This window comes from Etheostoma spectabile, chromosome 11 (genome assembly GCF_008692095.1).
Source record: "Etheostoma spectabile isolate EspeVRDwgs_2016 chromosome 11, UIUC_Espe_1.0, whole genome shotgun sequence".
NCBI lineage: Eukaryota > Metazoa > Chordata > Actinopteri > Perciformes > Percidae > Etheostoma > Etheostoma spectabile.
This window is the reverse complement of record NC_045743.1, coordinates 12,341,969-12,358,912: the sequence shown is the minus strand read 5'-3', so window position 1 is coordinate 12,358,912 and position 16,944 is coordinate 12,341,969. Positions and strand designations below refer to the sequence as shown.

At 39.1% G+C, this 16,944-nt stretch overlaps 1 protein-coding gene across 1 annotated transcript in view; it reads left to right on the top strand.

Moving 5' to 3' along the window:
- Positions 1–16,944, top strand: part of cps1 (carbamoyl-phosphate synthase 1, mitochondrial) — a 75,484-nt gene that overhangs the window by 46,920 nt on the left and 11,620 nt on the right. Inside the window, 10 exon segments of the mRNA XM_032530336.1 lie at positions 1,239–1,346; positions 1,595–1,684; positions 2,311–2,481; positions 8,992–9,066; positions 9,193–9,291; positions 10,787–10,846; positions 11,032–11,144; positions 15,301–15,410; positions 15,413–15,429; positions 15,543–15,644. Of these exon segments, the coding sequence (XP_032386227.1) occupies positions 1,239–1,346; positions 1,595–1,684; positions 2,311–2,481; positions 8,992–9,066; positions 9,193–9,291; positions 10,787–10,846; positions 11,032–11,144; positions 15,301–15,410; positions 15,413–15,429; positions 15,543–15,644 (945 nt within the window).

Here is a 16,944-nt window from a genome sequence, read left to right as displayed (position 1 = left end):
AAAACAAAGTAATCTTATTTTACTTCTTTTCAAACATTTATTTTATTATTCCTCAATTTAACACAATTTGCACACATTCTGGTTCTCTTTTTCTGTGGGGTGTTGAAAGACATTCCGGGAAAATGTAGGAAAATTGCCTGAAGAAATGGATAAGGCACATGTAGGGAGCATACAGAAAAAGTAAATTGCTAAATTTAATTTTAACATGACTCCTGAGGCAATATGGAACCTCTCAGAGGGATCATTCCTGTACATTAACAACAGTCACTTAACCATGAGCTTGTTTTGAAAACTTATATAACTGTGTAATTGTTCGCATAATAAGTTGCATTAGGCAAAAGAGCCACCTAAGTACTTGTCCTCAACGCCCGGACTGTTTTCTATTCTTTGGGGGGGGGAGTCATTTCAAGGGTGTTAGTTAGAATGTGGGCAATCCAGTTGTATAGTAGATTTTCTCTCTCTACTTTCCCTGAAGACAGTCCCTTCTTTATCTTCAGTATCACATTAACAAGCTGTCCATTCATTGAATACCAAACCGGCCTCATTATTTGTGTGTGTGTGTTGTATGTGTGTGTGTGTCCGTGTGTTTCCGTGTGTGTGTCCGTGTGTGAGTCAGAGATAATATGTATTAATTACAGGCTCTATCTGAAGAGTGCTAATGAATGCTGTGGTTAGCAGCAGTTTAAATGAGCTAATGACTCGGGCAGCTCATTTACAGACACACACACTCGCTCAGAGTTGCTTGGTGATACAAATCTCCTTTCCTGTGGGTGAAGAGTTGGAAGTTATTCTTTTGACAATGCACATTGGTATACATTGTTTCCTACATAGTCCGTCAACAAATATAGTCCTGGGCAGACTTTTAATCTGACTCAACATTAACTATTTTTGAACTGGCTCACTATATGTTGACACTGTATTTTCATATATATATATTTTGCACTGTGACGTACTGTAGTTATAAACCCAAAGCCTGAATGCCTTCTGCCTCTAAGTCTGAAAAATGTTCATCAGAGACTGGATGATGTGAAAGTTGAGTTGCCTTGAGTATGGATTTCTGTCATTCATTTCAGTTCAAACAACTTTATTTGTCCCTAAAAGGGCAATTCAATTTTGCAGTCAACCAGTCACATAAAAAAACAGAAAAGAATAAATTAATAAATAAAACCATTGCACTTATTCAATCAACCAACATATCAGAAGCGAGTGAGACATAGTCACTGTGTGTCTGTGTCCAGGTGCTGGTCCATGCCATAACGGAGCATGTGGAAGATGCGGGGGTACACTCAGGAGATGCCACTCTAATGCTACCAACCCAGACTATTAGCCAGGGGGCGCTAGAAAGAGTAAGTTAACTCACCCTCAGCATTCACACTCAAACCATATCAATTATACTATCATGTTTTTAATGACTTGATTGATGTTACATGGGAAACCAATAGTTTCTCTCATATGTTGTGTGCATTTAAACCACAAAGTACATTATGCAAAACAAATGCTCTTCATTTATCTGTTTAGAGATATTATGGGACAAAACTGGACAAGAAAGCCTTACAAATATTGTATCTGTGTGTTCTTTTTTCATTGCTCTCAGGTTAAGATTTCCACCCGGAAAATTGCGCAAGCATTTGAAATTTCGGGGCCCTTTAACACTCAATTTCTGGTTAAAGGCAATGATGTTATGGTAGGTAAATAACTCTTGAGGTATGAGTAAATGATAGATCGACATTTTCCCACCTGGATACAGCAAATGCAATTTACACCCAAATTGAAATCACCTTGTGTTCACAGTAATTTGCTAAGGTGAATGGATTTTATGATCAATGTTGCTGCCTTCAGTTTTGAAGTTCCAGCTTCAACACACAAACAGGAAATGTGCATGTACTTACTCTGGCCGTTTGTACAATACAAGGCTATTGTCAAGACCACCTTAGTCGAGTCCAAGTCAAGACCGAGTCTAAAAAGGTTCCAGTCCGAGTCAAGACTGAGTCCAGGACAGCAAAAAAGATCTTATGCATGACAGTATCAAGACAATCATTTTGGGTTTTACTTTCCCTCCAATATTATTATCAACATAATAAAGACACCTGGACTCGGTCATTATTTGGCAAGACCAGTGGCAGAGACAAGTCCGAGTCCATAGAAAAACGGTCTTGAGTCCGGACTCGAGTACTACAGCCCTGGTACAATATGTTTGTGCTTTGGAAATTTACAAATCTGCACAGGGTGGGTTTAATTTTTTTGGTTAGCCAAAAAATGGGTGTCTTTTTGCTTTTTGAAAATTGCTGTTTGTGTTGTGTACACTTTTAGGTGATAGAGTGTAATCTGCGGGCATCACGCTCCTTTCCTTTTGTATCAAAAACAATCGGTGTGGACTTTATCAATGTGGCAACAAAAGTAATGGTTGGAGAGCCTTTGGATGAGGCCAGCCTGCCCTCACTGGAGAGCCCCATCATCCCTGTAAACTACGTAGGCATCAAGGTAAGTAGAGAAACTGAAATAACTGTTTAAAGAACTGCAGAACTGGCTTTCTTAAATCTTTTACTACTTTTATTTCAATGATTGTTTTTTATAGAGCAAAGATTTCTTTCAGGCTTAAAGAAGGGATATGTTTTGATTTTGTTAAAGATGTGTTTACATTGGGAACTGTTTAATCTTTTGCATTTAAGCATGGTATTCATACTGGCAGGTAAAACCTAATGTGAGTACAAAACATACATGGGGCATTTGGCTAACCACCCTTTTTAGGTTGACCCATTACTGCTTTTCTTGACAGCACAAACATAATATTGAAGTCTGGAAAAACAGCCTCACATACAGAAAAAAACCCCAGCTCTTTAATTATAAATGTGTAAATGAACACATTTATACTTTCCAAAATAAATCATTTGGCCTTCTAGTTTATTTACTGATCTTGAACATGGGCATTCTGTCAAGATCAAATACTGCCATAAGGAAAATGCCTCTGTAGTGTTGTCCCAGCCACACACTGTACAAGTAACGTCTAAAATCCGTGCAAACATTTCCCTGTGCTGCATAGCCTGTTGCTGGACAAAAGACAAGGCTTGAATGTAGAAATTAGTGCCGTCAGTTAAACGCGTTAACAAACTCATTTTAACAGCTTCTTTTTTTTATATATATTTAAAACCACAAGATAAACGTTCTTTTTGGCCTAGCAAACTTTGTAGGTTTTACACATGCTGTTACAACACCACAAGACAGGCATGCTGCACACACTTGTTTGGGTTTGCGAGCCAGCCAAAGAGTAGTAACGTTACATTTTGAGTGGATGGCAAGCGCGGGACGCCGAAATGGATGGCAAGAAGATTCTGAATGGAAAGTTAATATTGTGATGTAGCGGAATTAGGACCCAAAAGCAGAGAAGACAAGCAGGCAGGGGAATGAGTAGTCAAAAGGTTTATTAACACAATGACTCCACAGAAGCACAAAAATCCAAAACCTCAAATAGCCCAAAAAAAAGGTTTTAGGAATAAGGAAACCAAAAAACAGGAACACTGACACAGATAAGACTCACAAGGGGAGGACTTATCACAAGGAAGTGCAACGTGGAACACACCATCTGGAATGCACAAACTCACAAAACGATCTGACAAGGGACAATGGGAGCACTGACACTAAATACACTGGGTAATGAGATAACGAGAGGCAGGTGACAAAAGGGCTGGGAAACAGGTGGAAAACATCAGGTAATCACAGGAGTGGGAAAACACAGGAAGTAAAATTAAAGACAAGACAGCACAGAAAACCAGACTACCAAAATAAAACAGGAAACGGAACATACAAACACTCAAGGGAAACACAACACAAGACAGGAACTACAACTCAAGACTGGGGAGGAAACTAGGACACAAGCACAAAGACAAGACAGAACCAAAATACCAAATAAGGAGGAACAAAATACCCAAACCATAACAGTTAACTTTTTAAAGTTGCCAAATGGTTCCATTGACAAGACCAAAGTGATCTGTGTGTTTTGTTGTTGTGAACTGAGCTATCATCGCAGCACGTCCAATCTGAAATATCACTTGATGGCCAAGCACACAGCTAAAGTGAATTCTCCCCCCCCTCGTCAAAGTTTTTTTTTCTCCTTTTTATTGATGGACAGTGTTACATTGTGTGACAGATTATTTGCTCTAAGTGTGAATGACTGCTCCAAGTGAGAATGTTAGTGTGAAATTGAACACTACAGTAGGCTATATGCCAATGTGTTTTTTAACAAAAAAACATTTGCACAAAGCAAGCCAAACCACTATTCCATGTTGATAAGAGCATTACAATGAGAAAAAACAATGGGACAAAAAGAAATCAAGAGACATTTAATTAATTGCAAGTTAGCTATGACATTAATACAATTAATCGTGATTAATATTTTAATTGTTTAACAGCACTAGTAGAACGTAAAACTGGGGCCGTTTATGGCTGGGCTTACGGGTAAAGCAGGTTTTACTTTTCGCCTTATAGGATTAAACATCTTGTGGTGTCAAAGGATTTTTAATAATATACAATGTGTTTTAAAGGGGATTTATATGCCTAATGGATGAAGTAATTTTCTCTCAAAGATTTGAGAGATTTAATGAGCACAAACACAATAGTGAGTTTAAAGGTAATAACTACTTTAAAATGTTTCTTGCAAGTCCTAATAACCATGTCTCCGAACTTCTTACAACCGGATGTATTATGTATGGTCGGATAATGATTTTGTATGTAAAGAGCCTTACATGTACTGTATGATATCTTAATAGATATTGCCAGTTCCGCTAGTACAGCTTCCATTGCCTCACATTACAAAGACAGCAATTACTGCTCTACCTAGGCATGATGGGGAGGGGGTTGGAGTTGTAGGTTCTTTCTGGGAGGCTTACTTCTTAGATTGGGTATGAGAGAGTTTACGTGTCGCCAGCTGTTCCAAAGCTATTTTTTCCAAAGTAATTTCTCCCTCTAATTACAACAGAGCTGCTGTAACAATGGCTGTAGTTTGGAGCCAATCACGCAGGTATAATCCCCCACTCTTCCTCACCACCTAAAGTTTTCAATTTCTAGTCTACACAGTGGTGAGGAATATTAATCAGAGCTCTGAATACTCGAGACGCCAGGCTTAAAAGACTTCCAGAATTTACTTAGTCTATGATACAGACTTTACACCCCCTGACATACAGGCCTTGCTGGAAACCCTGCCGCAATATATGACAATTGTTTAAAAAAAGTAGTGCTAGTTTCTTTCTTCCTGATTAACACATTAGTGCTGCCTCAACATCAAGCCCCACCTGTAAACGCACTGTGATGTTTGAAACCATTATCCAGCCCTAGTAGCCTGAAGTGTGTGCCATCAGCCTGTATCCACACTGTATCGTCATCACAAGGCACAAGTCATTGCCATCCAGAGAGACCAGCTTCATTTATCAGTCTCATTTCCTCTCATCCTGTTGCTCTTGCGGTTTTCTTTCTCTCTCTGATGTTGTTTTCTTTTCACTAACAAGTCCCCATTGTGTAATTTCTGTCTCTATGTACAAACTCATAGGAACAATAAAACATGAAAACTTTTGAGGAGGAGGAAATGGATTTAGTGGTTTGGTGTCCCCAGTACGCACTTATTGCCGAAAGTAGAATAACTTCTAACGTGTTGCATATGTTGTCCCCTCGAGTGTGGCATGCAGGACATTATGGTGACTTCTGAAATAGAAACATTTTAAGCCCAATTACTCTAGAAAAATACATCCTTTTTAAGGTATTGGTTGAAGTTGTATCCTTTTTGTCTGACTTTTAAACAGCTTCTGTACAGTGAGGATGTTAATAGTAAAGTCACCCACTTTAGCAAACCAAAATTATTTAGTATTTTATTATTTTTATTCCGGAATTCAACTGTCATGTTAACCTCAAATACAAATACAAAACCAGCTCAGCAGCAGCTATTTTATTATACATGGAGTCCTCCTCCCTATTAAAGAAGGAGGAGACCAAAGTGTTGGTCTGTACAGTTGTGCTGTTAGTTGTATGTGGTTTGCTGCTAGCACCCAACCTCCTGCGTGAAATACAAAACTCGTTCCTACTACATACATTGCAAAACGCTTTGTTTGCATCACGTAAAACTGTAGTAATCCAGGGGTATTTCCATACCCAGACCTCCCGGTACCTGCAGAGACGTTATGCTTTTTAGCTACGTGTTCATCGGGTTCCGGGACACCAGCCTGAGCCTCCATTTTAACAATGAATGAATAAAAAATAGCAATGCCTATCCAAATTCGCGCCTAGCTGCCTATGTAGCAGCTGATGGGAGCTGGTTGCAGGACGACTCAATCACCATGAACATTTTTTAATGTTCAATCAGAACTCGAGTGTCTGCCCTTGAGACTTTGCTCTAATGGTTGGGACAATTAGGGCAGGATTCGGGGTTCGAGATAGCTGCTTGGATTTTGGGGCTGTCGTGGATTTTTTTGTGATGTCTGGTCCCCCTAACTCCATGTACCCTAGCACCCACTTGCAACACCTTAGCAATGCCAAAAGAACTTACCTGAGGCACCCTAGCAACTACCTAGTAATCACTCGTACCTATCTTCTAGCTTTTTACAGCTCTCCCTGGAATTCACACCAGAAACACTATCAAACACCTAGCATTTACCCTCTAGAAACCTACCAGTAATCACCCAGCAATGTCGCAGTAATGACCTACAAAAGCTCTACCAAACCCCTGCTAATGCCCTATAATATCAACCATTCAGTTCTCCGATTCCAAGAGAGTTTTCAGACGATTTAGCCTTTCTAGTTGTTTTGTTAGAATATCAAAATATCCGATTCAGTAAAAATGTTGAATTGTTTATCACAAATCTGTAAGTACAAATGTAGCTGTTAATTTTCCATTCAGCTGCAAAGATAAAGACATTTACACAAGTGCCATTTCAGCGTCTAACAAGGCCCATAGTGAGCAACAATGGTATTTGAAAATGTCTTACTTTATTCATTTACTTCAGCTGGTACCCAAAGATAATATTGTTCATGTTGTGGAGCTTCACAATTCTGTCTGTGGGTGAGTGGGCGGTTGGTGTGGTATAGAGGGATGGGGAAGCAGTGTTTGTGTGTGTGTGTTGGTAGGATTCTGTGGTTACAGAGCCTTGGTTATTGTGTGACAGTCACATACATTCTGTCCCAGAGACACACCATTATAACTGAGGCCCTGAGGTTTTCATTATTCTGTTCATGAAATCTTGTGTACGGTTTCTCATTTTCAGACAATTTAAATCTGTCTTTCTAACGGCTGTTGTTAGTGGTTAGTTTTTCACTTGCTTAATAGCTTAAAGTGTTGTATTTGATTCTACAGTTGGTATGGTGGGTAAAGGAATAGGAATTATGTACAAATCCACAGTTTTGGCCCACAAGTAAATGTCTTTGTGGAACATTATTTTCTGTATTTCACAAATTCTGCTCTTTTTATTGTAGTTATGTGTCTCTTTTATTATTATAATTAAAAGTTTGCTCTCACTGTTATTTCCTCTCTGTGTGTATGCCTTTCCTCTTCCTCTAGTTAATTTTCTTTCTTGGTCATTTTATCTATTTATACTTCACTCTCTCTGACTCTTTGAACAAAGCCATGATAAGCGATGCTGGTTCCTTGTCTGCATTCACTTCTCTTCGTCCCTTCTTACATTAGTATGCTAACATTACATTCAGCTGATTAGATAGCCTGCTTCAAGGATGACTCTCCCCTAGTGGCCCTTGCCTCTACGTGTGTGTGTGTGTGTGTGTGTGTGTGTGTGTGTGTGTGTGTGTGTGTGTGTGTGTGTGTGTGTGTGTGTGTGTGTGTGTGGTGTGTGTGTGTACATATGTATGAACCACACAACACCACACCACCTCTCTCTCTTCAAGGTAATGAGGGTTGTCTGCTTTTAAATGGAGAAATAAGAATGGCTTCCCACTTGGTGCCCCACTATTCTTAATTTGTCTGTAATACAATAACGAGAAACTGCTGTCTGCAACTTATGTTTCTACACTTCCCTTTCAATCATTCTCTCCTCCCCATCTCCTCTATTAAAAAGTATAATTTTATCATTTTCTTTCCCTCCATTTTATTCTCCTCCCCAATTTCATTCTTTTCATCGTCCTTTAATTATTAAGTTTATCTCTCCTGTCTTTACATTAATTAATTGATTTTGTTCCCTCCTTTTATTCCTTTATTTCTTCTCTGAGGTCTTTTCATTTACCCTCTTCATTTGTCATTTTGTCTTCTCTTCCTCTCCTTTCCTTACTGTCTTTTTTTCCTATTCTCTTTTCTCCCCCACACCCCCTCTCCTCTTCTGGCTCACCCTGCTGTTGCTCTATCACTCAGGCCACCTACTTCTTCTCAGTGTGGAGACAGCATGTCAAACGGGCTGTTAAAGCGACCCGTTGCCTACAGTTTGAGAAGACTCTTTTCTTTCCAGATTTTCCCTTTACTCCAGTTGTAACACTAATTGCTTTAACTGTGTTACCATACCTCTCCCTCTTTTCTATGATGTTCCCCCAGCATTTCATAGTTGAAGCATAATTGATGGTTTGCATGAGACAAAAAATATAAATAGTATTTTAGTTTGTATTCATTATTAAACAGACATTAATTGCCATAAGCATATTATGCAACTGCCACAGGCTCCGTACACCTTTTACTTTTAAATAGACAATTGCAATATATTTGTCAACTTTAGGTGGCAGCAATGTCCTGAAATACCTTAAATTATTCCAATGGGCTGATTCCATTTATGTGGGAAATTATTCCCTATCGACTGCCATCTTCGTAATAGTTATTAGTTGTTATTTTTTTTATCATGCTTAATTAACAGGAGCATGTATTTAAGTAACAGTCATAGCCACTGGTTAACTGTCATTGCCTTTTGGGTATATGGAGTCAACTGACCAAATGACAGTGACTTGTTACAGCTAAAAAAGGAGATTTACAAAGAAAAAAAGAGTATGTTGAAGCAAATCCCTCCCTTCTCCCTCCAGGCACCTATGTTCTCCTGGCCACGGCTGAGGGATGCAGACCCTGTGCTTCGCTGTGAGATGGCCTCCACTGGAGAAGTAAGCCCCTTTTAAGACGCACACAACCCATAGACTGGAAAACATTTTTTTATTTATTTTCAATACATAGTGTTTTTTGTCACATGAGTTACTCACATGTGTTTCAATTGTTGTTTGTGATTGCAGGTAGCTTGTTTTGGACCAAACATTTATTCAGCCTTCCTGAAGGCTATGCTCTCCACAGGCTTTAAGCTACCGCAGAAGGGCATCCTGATTGGGATTCAGGTAAGACGACAGCAGTGTGGAAGTCTTTGCCTTCTGTTTGTGTTTCCTTTTGATGGCTCCTGCCCACAAGACACCAAATACAAAGGGCCTTCTGAACAGGTGGTATAAATCTTTTAGGCTATCAGCTTCTTACAATGCCAACTTGGCACTCCCTAGTTTGTTTCACACTTAATCACACCTTATATCATGCAACGCAACTGTCATGCAACAAAAAAAGAAACAGCCTCAAGGGCTTTAAAAAGAATGACCAGGGGGTGACCCGGGGTGTTAAAAATATCTATCAGTGAGCAGAATGGTGATGCCCTAGATGGGATGTATGGTGTTAGCCCCAATGAATAAGAATATCCCAAACTAAAACCAAATATCCACCTCACGTAAAAGAACCCAAGTATGAAAACCTCAAAAAAAGGACTTAACTACTAAGTGTGAACAAAAGTGTTGTCTCACAACCCGGGCAAAAAAAATTTAGGCCAAACTTGCTACAAAAACCCCTTAAACCCTTTTTTTAAATGTCGCTGCAGACACGGTATTTTTTAATTAACCGCATCACAATACAGGGTGGAGTAATTAAAAATGCTGCCACCTAGATTGCCAAATGGAGTTTGCAAGCAGCGTAAAAAAAACTCTCAAAACACGTTAAATTGGTGCTTTTGGGGAAAACGGTTTTCACTCCGGGGGTCACATGCATCAAAAAGGCTGACAAGCAAACACTTTTCACCAGTGTTTTTTCCCCTCCTTTTTTTGAAAAATTTTGTGGTGTTAAAATTTTTTGCATACATTTTGCAATTTGGAACGCAATCTAAAATTTTTTAAATTAACAAGGTTTAGTTCCAACAAGATGGGAAGGGAAAAAATCAGAGAATTAATTGCTTGACTGCAGCCCCCTTTCGCTCAAAATATTTTTTTTTTTTGTCTTTCAAAAAAATTGTTTGGGTTTTTCTCACCCCCCAAATTATTTCCAGCAGCACAAGAGCTGTCACGGCCCCCACCAAAATGCAGAGGGCAAAGTTACAAATGGTGGTGGAAAATTTTGCAGCAAAGAGAGGAATTTTCCCCAAAAGAGCTTGTAGAAAGTAACAAAAACGGCTAAAAGGAGTGTGAATCATAGACTTGCATTTGTTAGGTAACCAGAAATACAACTCCAAACAATTGCTACAGTTGTAGATTTGCAGCTGTTTGCCAACAAAAAGTTATTCAAAGTAAAAACACTCCATATCGTTCATTCTCTGTTAGGGAACCTGTTGATAAAATTCACTAGAAATAAGTACTGCAAGTAAAGGGGTCTGACCATTGCACAAAATGACTACTGGTTTGAAAAGGGGACCAAGAGATGAGGGGACATTTAAAACTAAAAACATGAACTGTAAGTGATGGACTTTTTCTCCTATATTCCTACTACCATTTTAGATAAACAGAGAAAACAACATGAAAAACACTTCTTTCCTCTGAATTTCTAATCCTGCTTTTTGTTTCTTTCTGCTTCCCTCCTATCCAGCATTCGTTCCGACCCAATTTCCTGGCTACAGCCCATCAGCTGAAAGAGGAAGGATTCAAGGTGAGTGTGGAAAGCTTGTATGATGTCACATTGAAAATCAGATTTTTAACTTTTGTTTATGGAGCTTCCAGCTTCTTTTGCTTCTCCTCTTATTAAAAGATTTAAAAATAATTTACATTAATCCCCTCAATATTGTTTATGACATTCTGTATATGATGTATTGTTGCTTTATTTCTGTCCTCTAGCTCTATGCTACTGAAGCCACTTCTGCCTGGCTGTGGGCCAATGATGTGCCTGCCACTCCAGTTGCCTGGCCCTCTGATAAGGGAGGAGACACCAGTTTGCCCAGTATAAAGAGGTTGGGAAATACTTTTGAACAATAAATGGATATTTTGATGTGTGACACATTCAAGGAAACATGGAAAACAAAGCCAGCTAATGTGAAACTCTAAGGCTAAGTAATGCTTATGGTGTCCTGAGGCAGTGCTTACAGTTTAGTGCAATTGCTAGACAACAGTGGGCACAACTGGAGTCACATGTGCAAAACTCTAACTACAGTCTGCACAGTTCATGTGGACCAAACTCTAGTTCCTTTTTCATTGTTTGAAAACAGTTTTCAAAACTCTACGCACTAATGCCATGGCTTAACCACAACCTGCACAACACTGTGGACTTACAGCACTTTGTTCAAATGCTAACACACGGCTGTCAAAACTGTTATGCACACATTCAAAACAGAATAGATTTCAGCCTGGTGCCTCTCAAACATTGCTGATTGCAATTTTAGCTGAAAGCCTAAGCAAGTGTCTTGTTTTATACTTGTTACTGAACATTTACGGTATTTACAGTGGTGTGAAAAAGTGTTTGCCCCCTTCCTCATTTCCTGTTCCTTTGCATGTTTGTCACACTTAAGTGTTTCAGAACATCAAACCAATTTAAACAATAGTCAAGGACAACACAAGTCAACACAAAATGCAATTTGTAAATGAAGGTGTTTATTATTAAAGGTGAAAAAAATCCAAACCATCATGGCCCTGTGTGAAAAAGTGATTGCCCCCCTTGTTAAAACATACTATAACTGTGGTTGTCCACACCTGAGTTCAATTCTCTAGCCACACCCAGGCCTGATTATTGCCACACCTGTTCACATCAAGGCATCACTTAAATAGGAGCTGCTTGACACAGTAAGGTCCACCAGAAGATCCTTAAAAGCTACACATCATGCCGAGCCCCAAAGAAATTCAGGAACAATTGAGAAAGAAAGTAATTGAGATCTATCAGTCTGGAAACGGTCATAAAGACATTTCCAAAGCTTTGGGAATCCAGCAAACCACAGTGAGAGCCATTATCCACAAATGGCAAAGACATGGAACAGTGGTGAACCTTCCCAGGAGTGGCCGGCCGCCCAAAATTACCCTAAGAGCGCAGCGACGACTCATCCAGAGGTCACAAAAGACCCCACAACAACGTCCAAAGAACTGCAGGCCTCACTTGCCTCAGTTAAGGTCAGTGTTCATGCCTCCACCATCAGGAAAAGACTGGGCAAAAATGGCCTGCTTGGCAGAGTTCCAAGGAGAAACCACGGCTGAGCAAAAAGAACATCAAAGCTCGTCTCAATTTCTCCACAACACATCTTGATGATCCCCAAGACTTTTGGGGTAACATTCTGTGGACCGATGAGACAAAAGTGGAACTCTTTGGAAGGTGGTGTGTCCAAGTATATCTGGCGTAGAAGGAACACTGCATTTCATAAAAAGAACATTATACCAACAGTAAAATATGGTGGTGGTAGTGTGATGGTCTGGGGCTGTTTTGCTGCTTCAGGACCTGGAAGACTTGCCGTGATAAAAGGAACTATGAATTCTGCTGTCTACCAAGATCCTGAAGGAGAATGTCCGACCATCTGTTTGTGTACTCAAGCTAAAACGAACTTGGGTTCTGCAGCAGGACAATGATCCTAAACACACCAGCAAGTCCACCACCGAATGGCTGAAGAAAAACAAAATGAAGACTTTGGAGTGGCCTAGCCAAAGTCCTGACCTGAATCCTATTGAGATGTTGTGGTATGACCTTAAAAGGCCGTTCATGCTCGAAAACCCTCTAATGTAACTGAATTAGGACAATTCTGCAAAGATGAGTGGGCCAAATTCCTCCAGGACGCTGTAAAAGCTCATTGCACGTTATCGCAAACGCTTGGTTGCAGTTGTTGCTGCTAGGGTTCCTAACCAGTTATTAGATTTAGGGGGCAATCACTTTTTCACACAGGGCCATGATGGTTTGGATTTTGTTTCACCCTTTTAAAAATAAACTCCTTCATTTACAAATTGCATTTTGTGTTTACTTGTGTTGTCCTTGACTTGTTTAAATTGGTTTGATGTTCCGAAACACTTAAGTGTGACAAACATGCAAAGGAACAGGAAATGAGGAAAGGGGCAAACACTTTTTCACACCACTGTATATAGAGAAAGCCTTTTTTTGTATACAAACACCAAATAATAATGAAACAGTTATACGTTTGAGAGAAACAAGTAAACAAGCAAAGATTCCAATATGTCCAGGTAAGATGTCTGTGGTGTGAAAAACACTATCTCTTTACATTAGTTAAAAATGCGTTCTTACTGTTTTTCAGAAAGTAATGGAGGTGAAAGCAATAGAAACACCACATTCATTAGTGTTTAGAGATGATGCAGACATCCAGTGTGATGAAGAAAACTAGCTGCATGATGCTGGAGAGAGGCAAAATTAGTCAAACTATTATGTGTTACTTTAATGTACCTTTTAGTTGTTTTTTTCCAGTAACTTCACAAATTACTAGAGACAAAATACTGTATTGAAGCAAACTGACGATTTTCATTCCTTCTTGTTTACCTTACTAAAAAATTGGTATATTATAAAATCTATATATTTTCTTTAAAGAAACTATTGAGTAGTGTGAAGTCACTCAAAGTGTTCAAACTGTAAAGATGAGAAAGTTAATAATTTCCATATGCTAGTGTTTTTACTCACATTGTCACTCAGAACACACTGTGTAATCTAGATGACGACTGTGCATGTTTTGAGACGGGTGTTAAGACTTGCCTTGCTTTGAATGTGTTTTGCAGCTGATTTGAACTGTTTAGTTCAGGTAACTGACTGGTAGTGCAAACTGTAGTTTGAGTTTTGCACATGTGTCTTCAGTTGTGCCCACTGTTTAACAACTGAAAAAATTGTGATATACTGCCTTAAAATCTAAGGACAAAGCCCCTTCATTATCTCTGTAATATGCTGATGAGAACAAAGAAGATGTAGCGGATGTCCAAAGTGCATTAGCCCGAATTAGGGCTTGAATAGGAATGATGAGGAAAATCTGAGAGAGTCAGAGAAATGTCAAGTCAACTTTGTGGAAATGAGAAAAGTAGTTGAAGCATCTTGGTTTGCGTTTGCAAATAGTCACACTTGGAATTGAACCTGTGTCTGAGTCTGCAGTTCCTACTAGCTGGTGCTATTTGAAGCCACTGTGAGTCCAATCTTAAAACGTTAAAAAAGTGATTGAAGTCATTGCACAGTGTGTCGAAAAAGTCATGGTATAGTATGTAGAAAAAAGTGATTAAAAAAGCAAACCTATACCTTATACTTTTTTTCATCATTTAAACTAGCTTAACTTGACATTTTAGTTGATTGCACTTAACCGCATTTCTTCCAGTCATTGTTCAGGTGTAAAAAGAAGAAAAGGTTTTGTTCAAGCAACATAGAATAATTGTAGCAGGCTGACTGCCATTTTCAGCTAATGATTCCACAAACAAGTTGTGATCATGCTATAATGAAACCGTCTGGACCATATGTTTGGGAATGAGCTTGTGAAGAAGATGATGTAAAGGGAATTTAATAGGTCTAGACCAAAACAACACACGACAGATACACACAGGGCTGGCAGTATCAGCTGTGCAAGGTTGAAAGAGGCCAACTCTTTGTAGAAAGGAACAGCCCTTTTGTTGTTCCATTTTTGTTCCCCCCAAATTTTCTTTAGATTCAGCCTAATTCAGTGTGTTTGTCAAAGGCCTTTAAATGAAAAAGACATCACAGCCAGGGCTTTAGTGTGTGTGTGTGTGTGTGTGTGTGTGTGTGTGTGTGTGTGTGGTGGTGTGTGTGTGTGTGTGTGGTGTGTGTGTGTGTGTGTGTGGTGTGTGTGGTGTGTGTGTGTGTGTGTGTGTGTGTGTGTGTGTGTGTGGTGTGTGTGTGTGTGTGTTGTGAGACAGAGAGAGATGCTATAAATATTTAAGAGGCAATGAAATTATTTCAAACAGTTTTATATAAGGGCATCAGCCAATGGGGCACAACTGTGTGGACAGCAGAAGAAAATAAATGCGTTGAAAGTGGCTAACAGCTGCAAGTGGCACATAGTTAGGGGTTATTTTCAATGGGATCAAAAATACAAACTCTAATAACAGGTTGGATTCAACTGTATTATCACAAATATTGCATAGTGTGCAACATGACATTTGTTTAATTATGTTGTCTCCGGCACTGTTTTATAGACTCATCAGCGAGGGTCATATTGACCTGGTGGTCAACCTGCCTAATAACAACACTCGCCAGCTGAAGGATAACTTCCTCATCCGTAGAATGGCTGTGGACCACGGTGTTCCCTCATCACTAATTATCAGGTCAGTAAATGTCACACTACTAGTGACTGGGAAAAACTTACATTTACATACATATGTCTGTCTCTCTCACTTGATGTGCCTCAGCTTAATGTTTTGTTTTCTGCGTGTATTAGGTGGTGAAGCTGTTTGCAGAGGCTATTCACCATGCAGGTGACCTTGACACTACCAGCCTCTTCCACTACCGGCAGGAGCAACGGGTGGCTGACCAGCAGGGATAATGAACGCTTCCTTCCATTTCCTTTGGTTTCCTTTGTAAAACAGCAGCATTAATTGTGAGGAAATGTACTTAATTCGGTTTCTCAAAAACTTTTCATCTTTACAGTTTGAATAATTTAAGTGACTGCACACTAATCAATAGTTTCTTCAAGGAAAATAGTGATTATAATTTTACTGTGTCTGTTGTAATTTATGTAATTACTGGAAAAAAGGTTACAAACTAAAGGTACTAGTTAACAAAGAGCATTGGATGTCCTGGCTTGCCATGTACCTGCATTTTCTATAAATACAAATGAATGTGGTGTTTGCATTGCTTCCACCACCCATTACGTTCTGAAAAACAGTAAGTGTATACTTTTACAGTAGTAAAAGGTAGTGTTTTTCGTGTTTTTATAGCTGTGTATGTAACCTCAGACATCTTACTTGGACATATTGGTATATTTGCTCTTTTACCTGTTCACAGTACGGTGTTTAACTGTTTCATTCTCATTTGGTGTTTTTTATTTCCCCAAAAAATATCTGAGCTTTCCCTATACACAGTTTGTATTCAATATCAAGTCTAAAACAAGACACCTGCTTCGGCTTTCAGACAAAATTGCAATCAGCAGTGTCTGAAGTGCACCGAGCTTAAATCCATTCTGTTTTGAATGCATGGTCAACAGTTTTGACAACCGTGTGTTAGCATTTGAACAAAGTGCTGTAAATCCACAGTGTTGTGCAGGTTGTGGTTAACGCTATGGGATAAGTGTGGAGAGTTTTGAAAACTGTGTTCAAGCAATGAAAAACAAACTAGAGTTTGGTCCACAGGAACTGTTGCTGTGCCGACTGTAGTTAAAAGTTTTGCACATGTAGCTCCAGTTGTTCCCACTGTTGTCTTGCAATCACGAAAAAACTGTAGACAAAAGACAAAACAAGTCATATTGGAGGAGGATTTACACCCGCCAAAGAACATTTTCATAACCTGCCAATCCAAATGTTCCTATTAATGGATTCTGAGTAAGCCATAAAGCATTGAATGAAATATTATTAATAAATCATTACAACCTCTAACCCCCTTAATCGTGACTTATTACAATGCAGTACCATTTCACTGATTTAAATCCATAAGAGCAGTGTTGATAGTGTGTTGGTGCGTTCTCTTTCTTTTTATGAACATTTTAGTTTGAGTTTTGGGGGCTCTGTGAATGTGATTTAATGAAATGTTTCTTCTTGCTGTGCTCATTCTATTGCCAATGGTTTGGCCAGATTCCATTTTTATTCATTTGTTCTCATTGATTTTCATTTTAGACTTCAAATGAT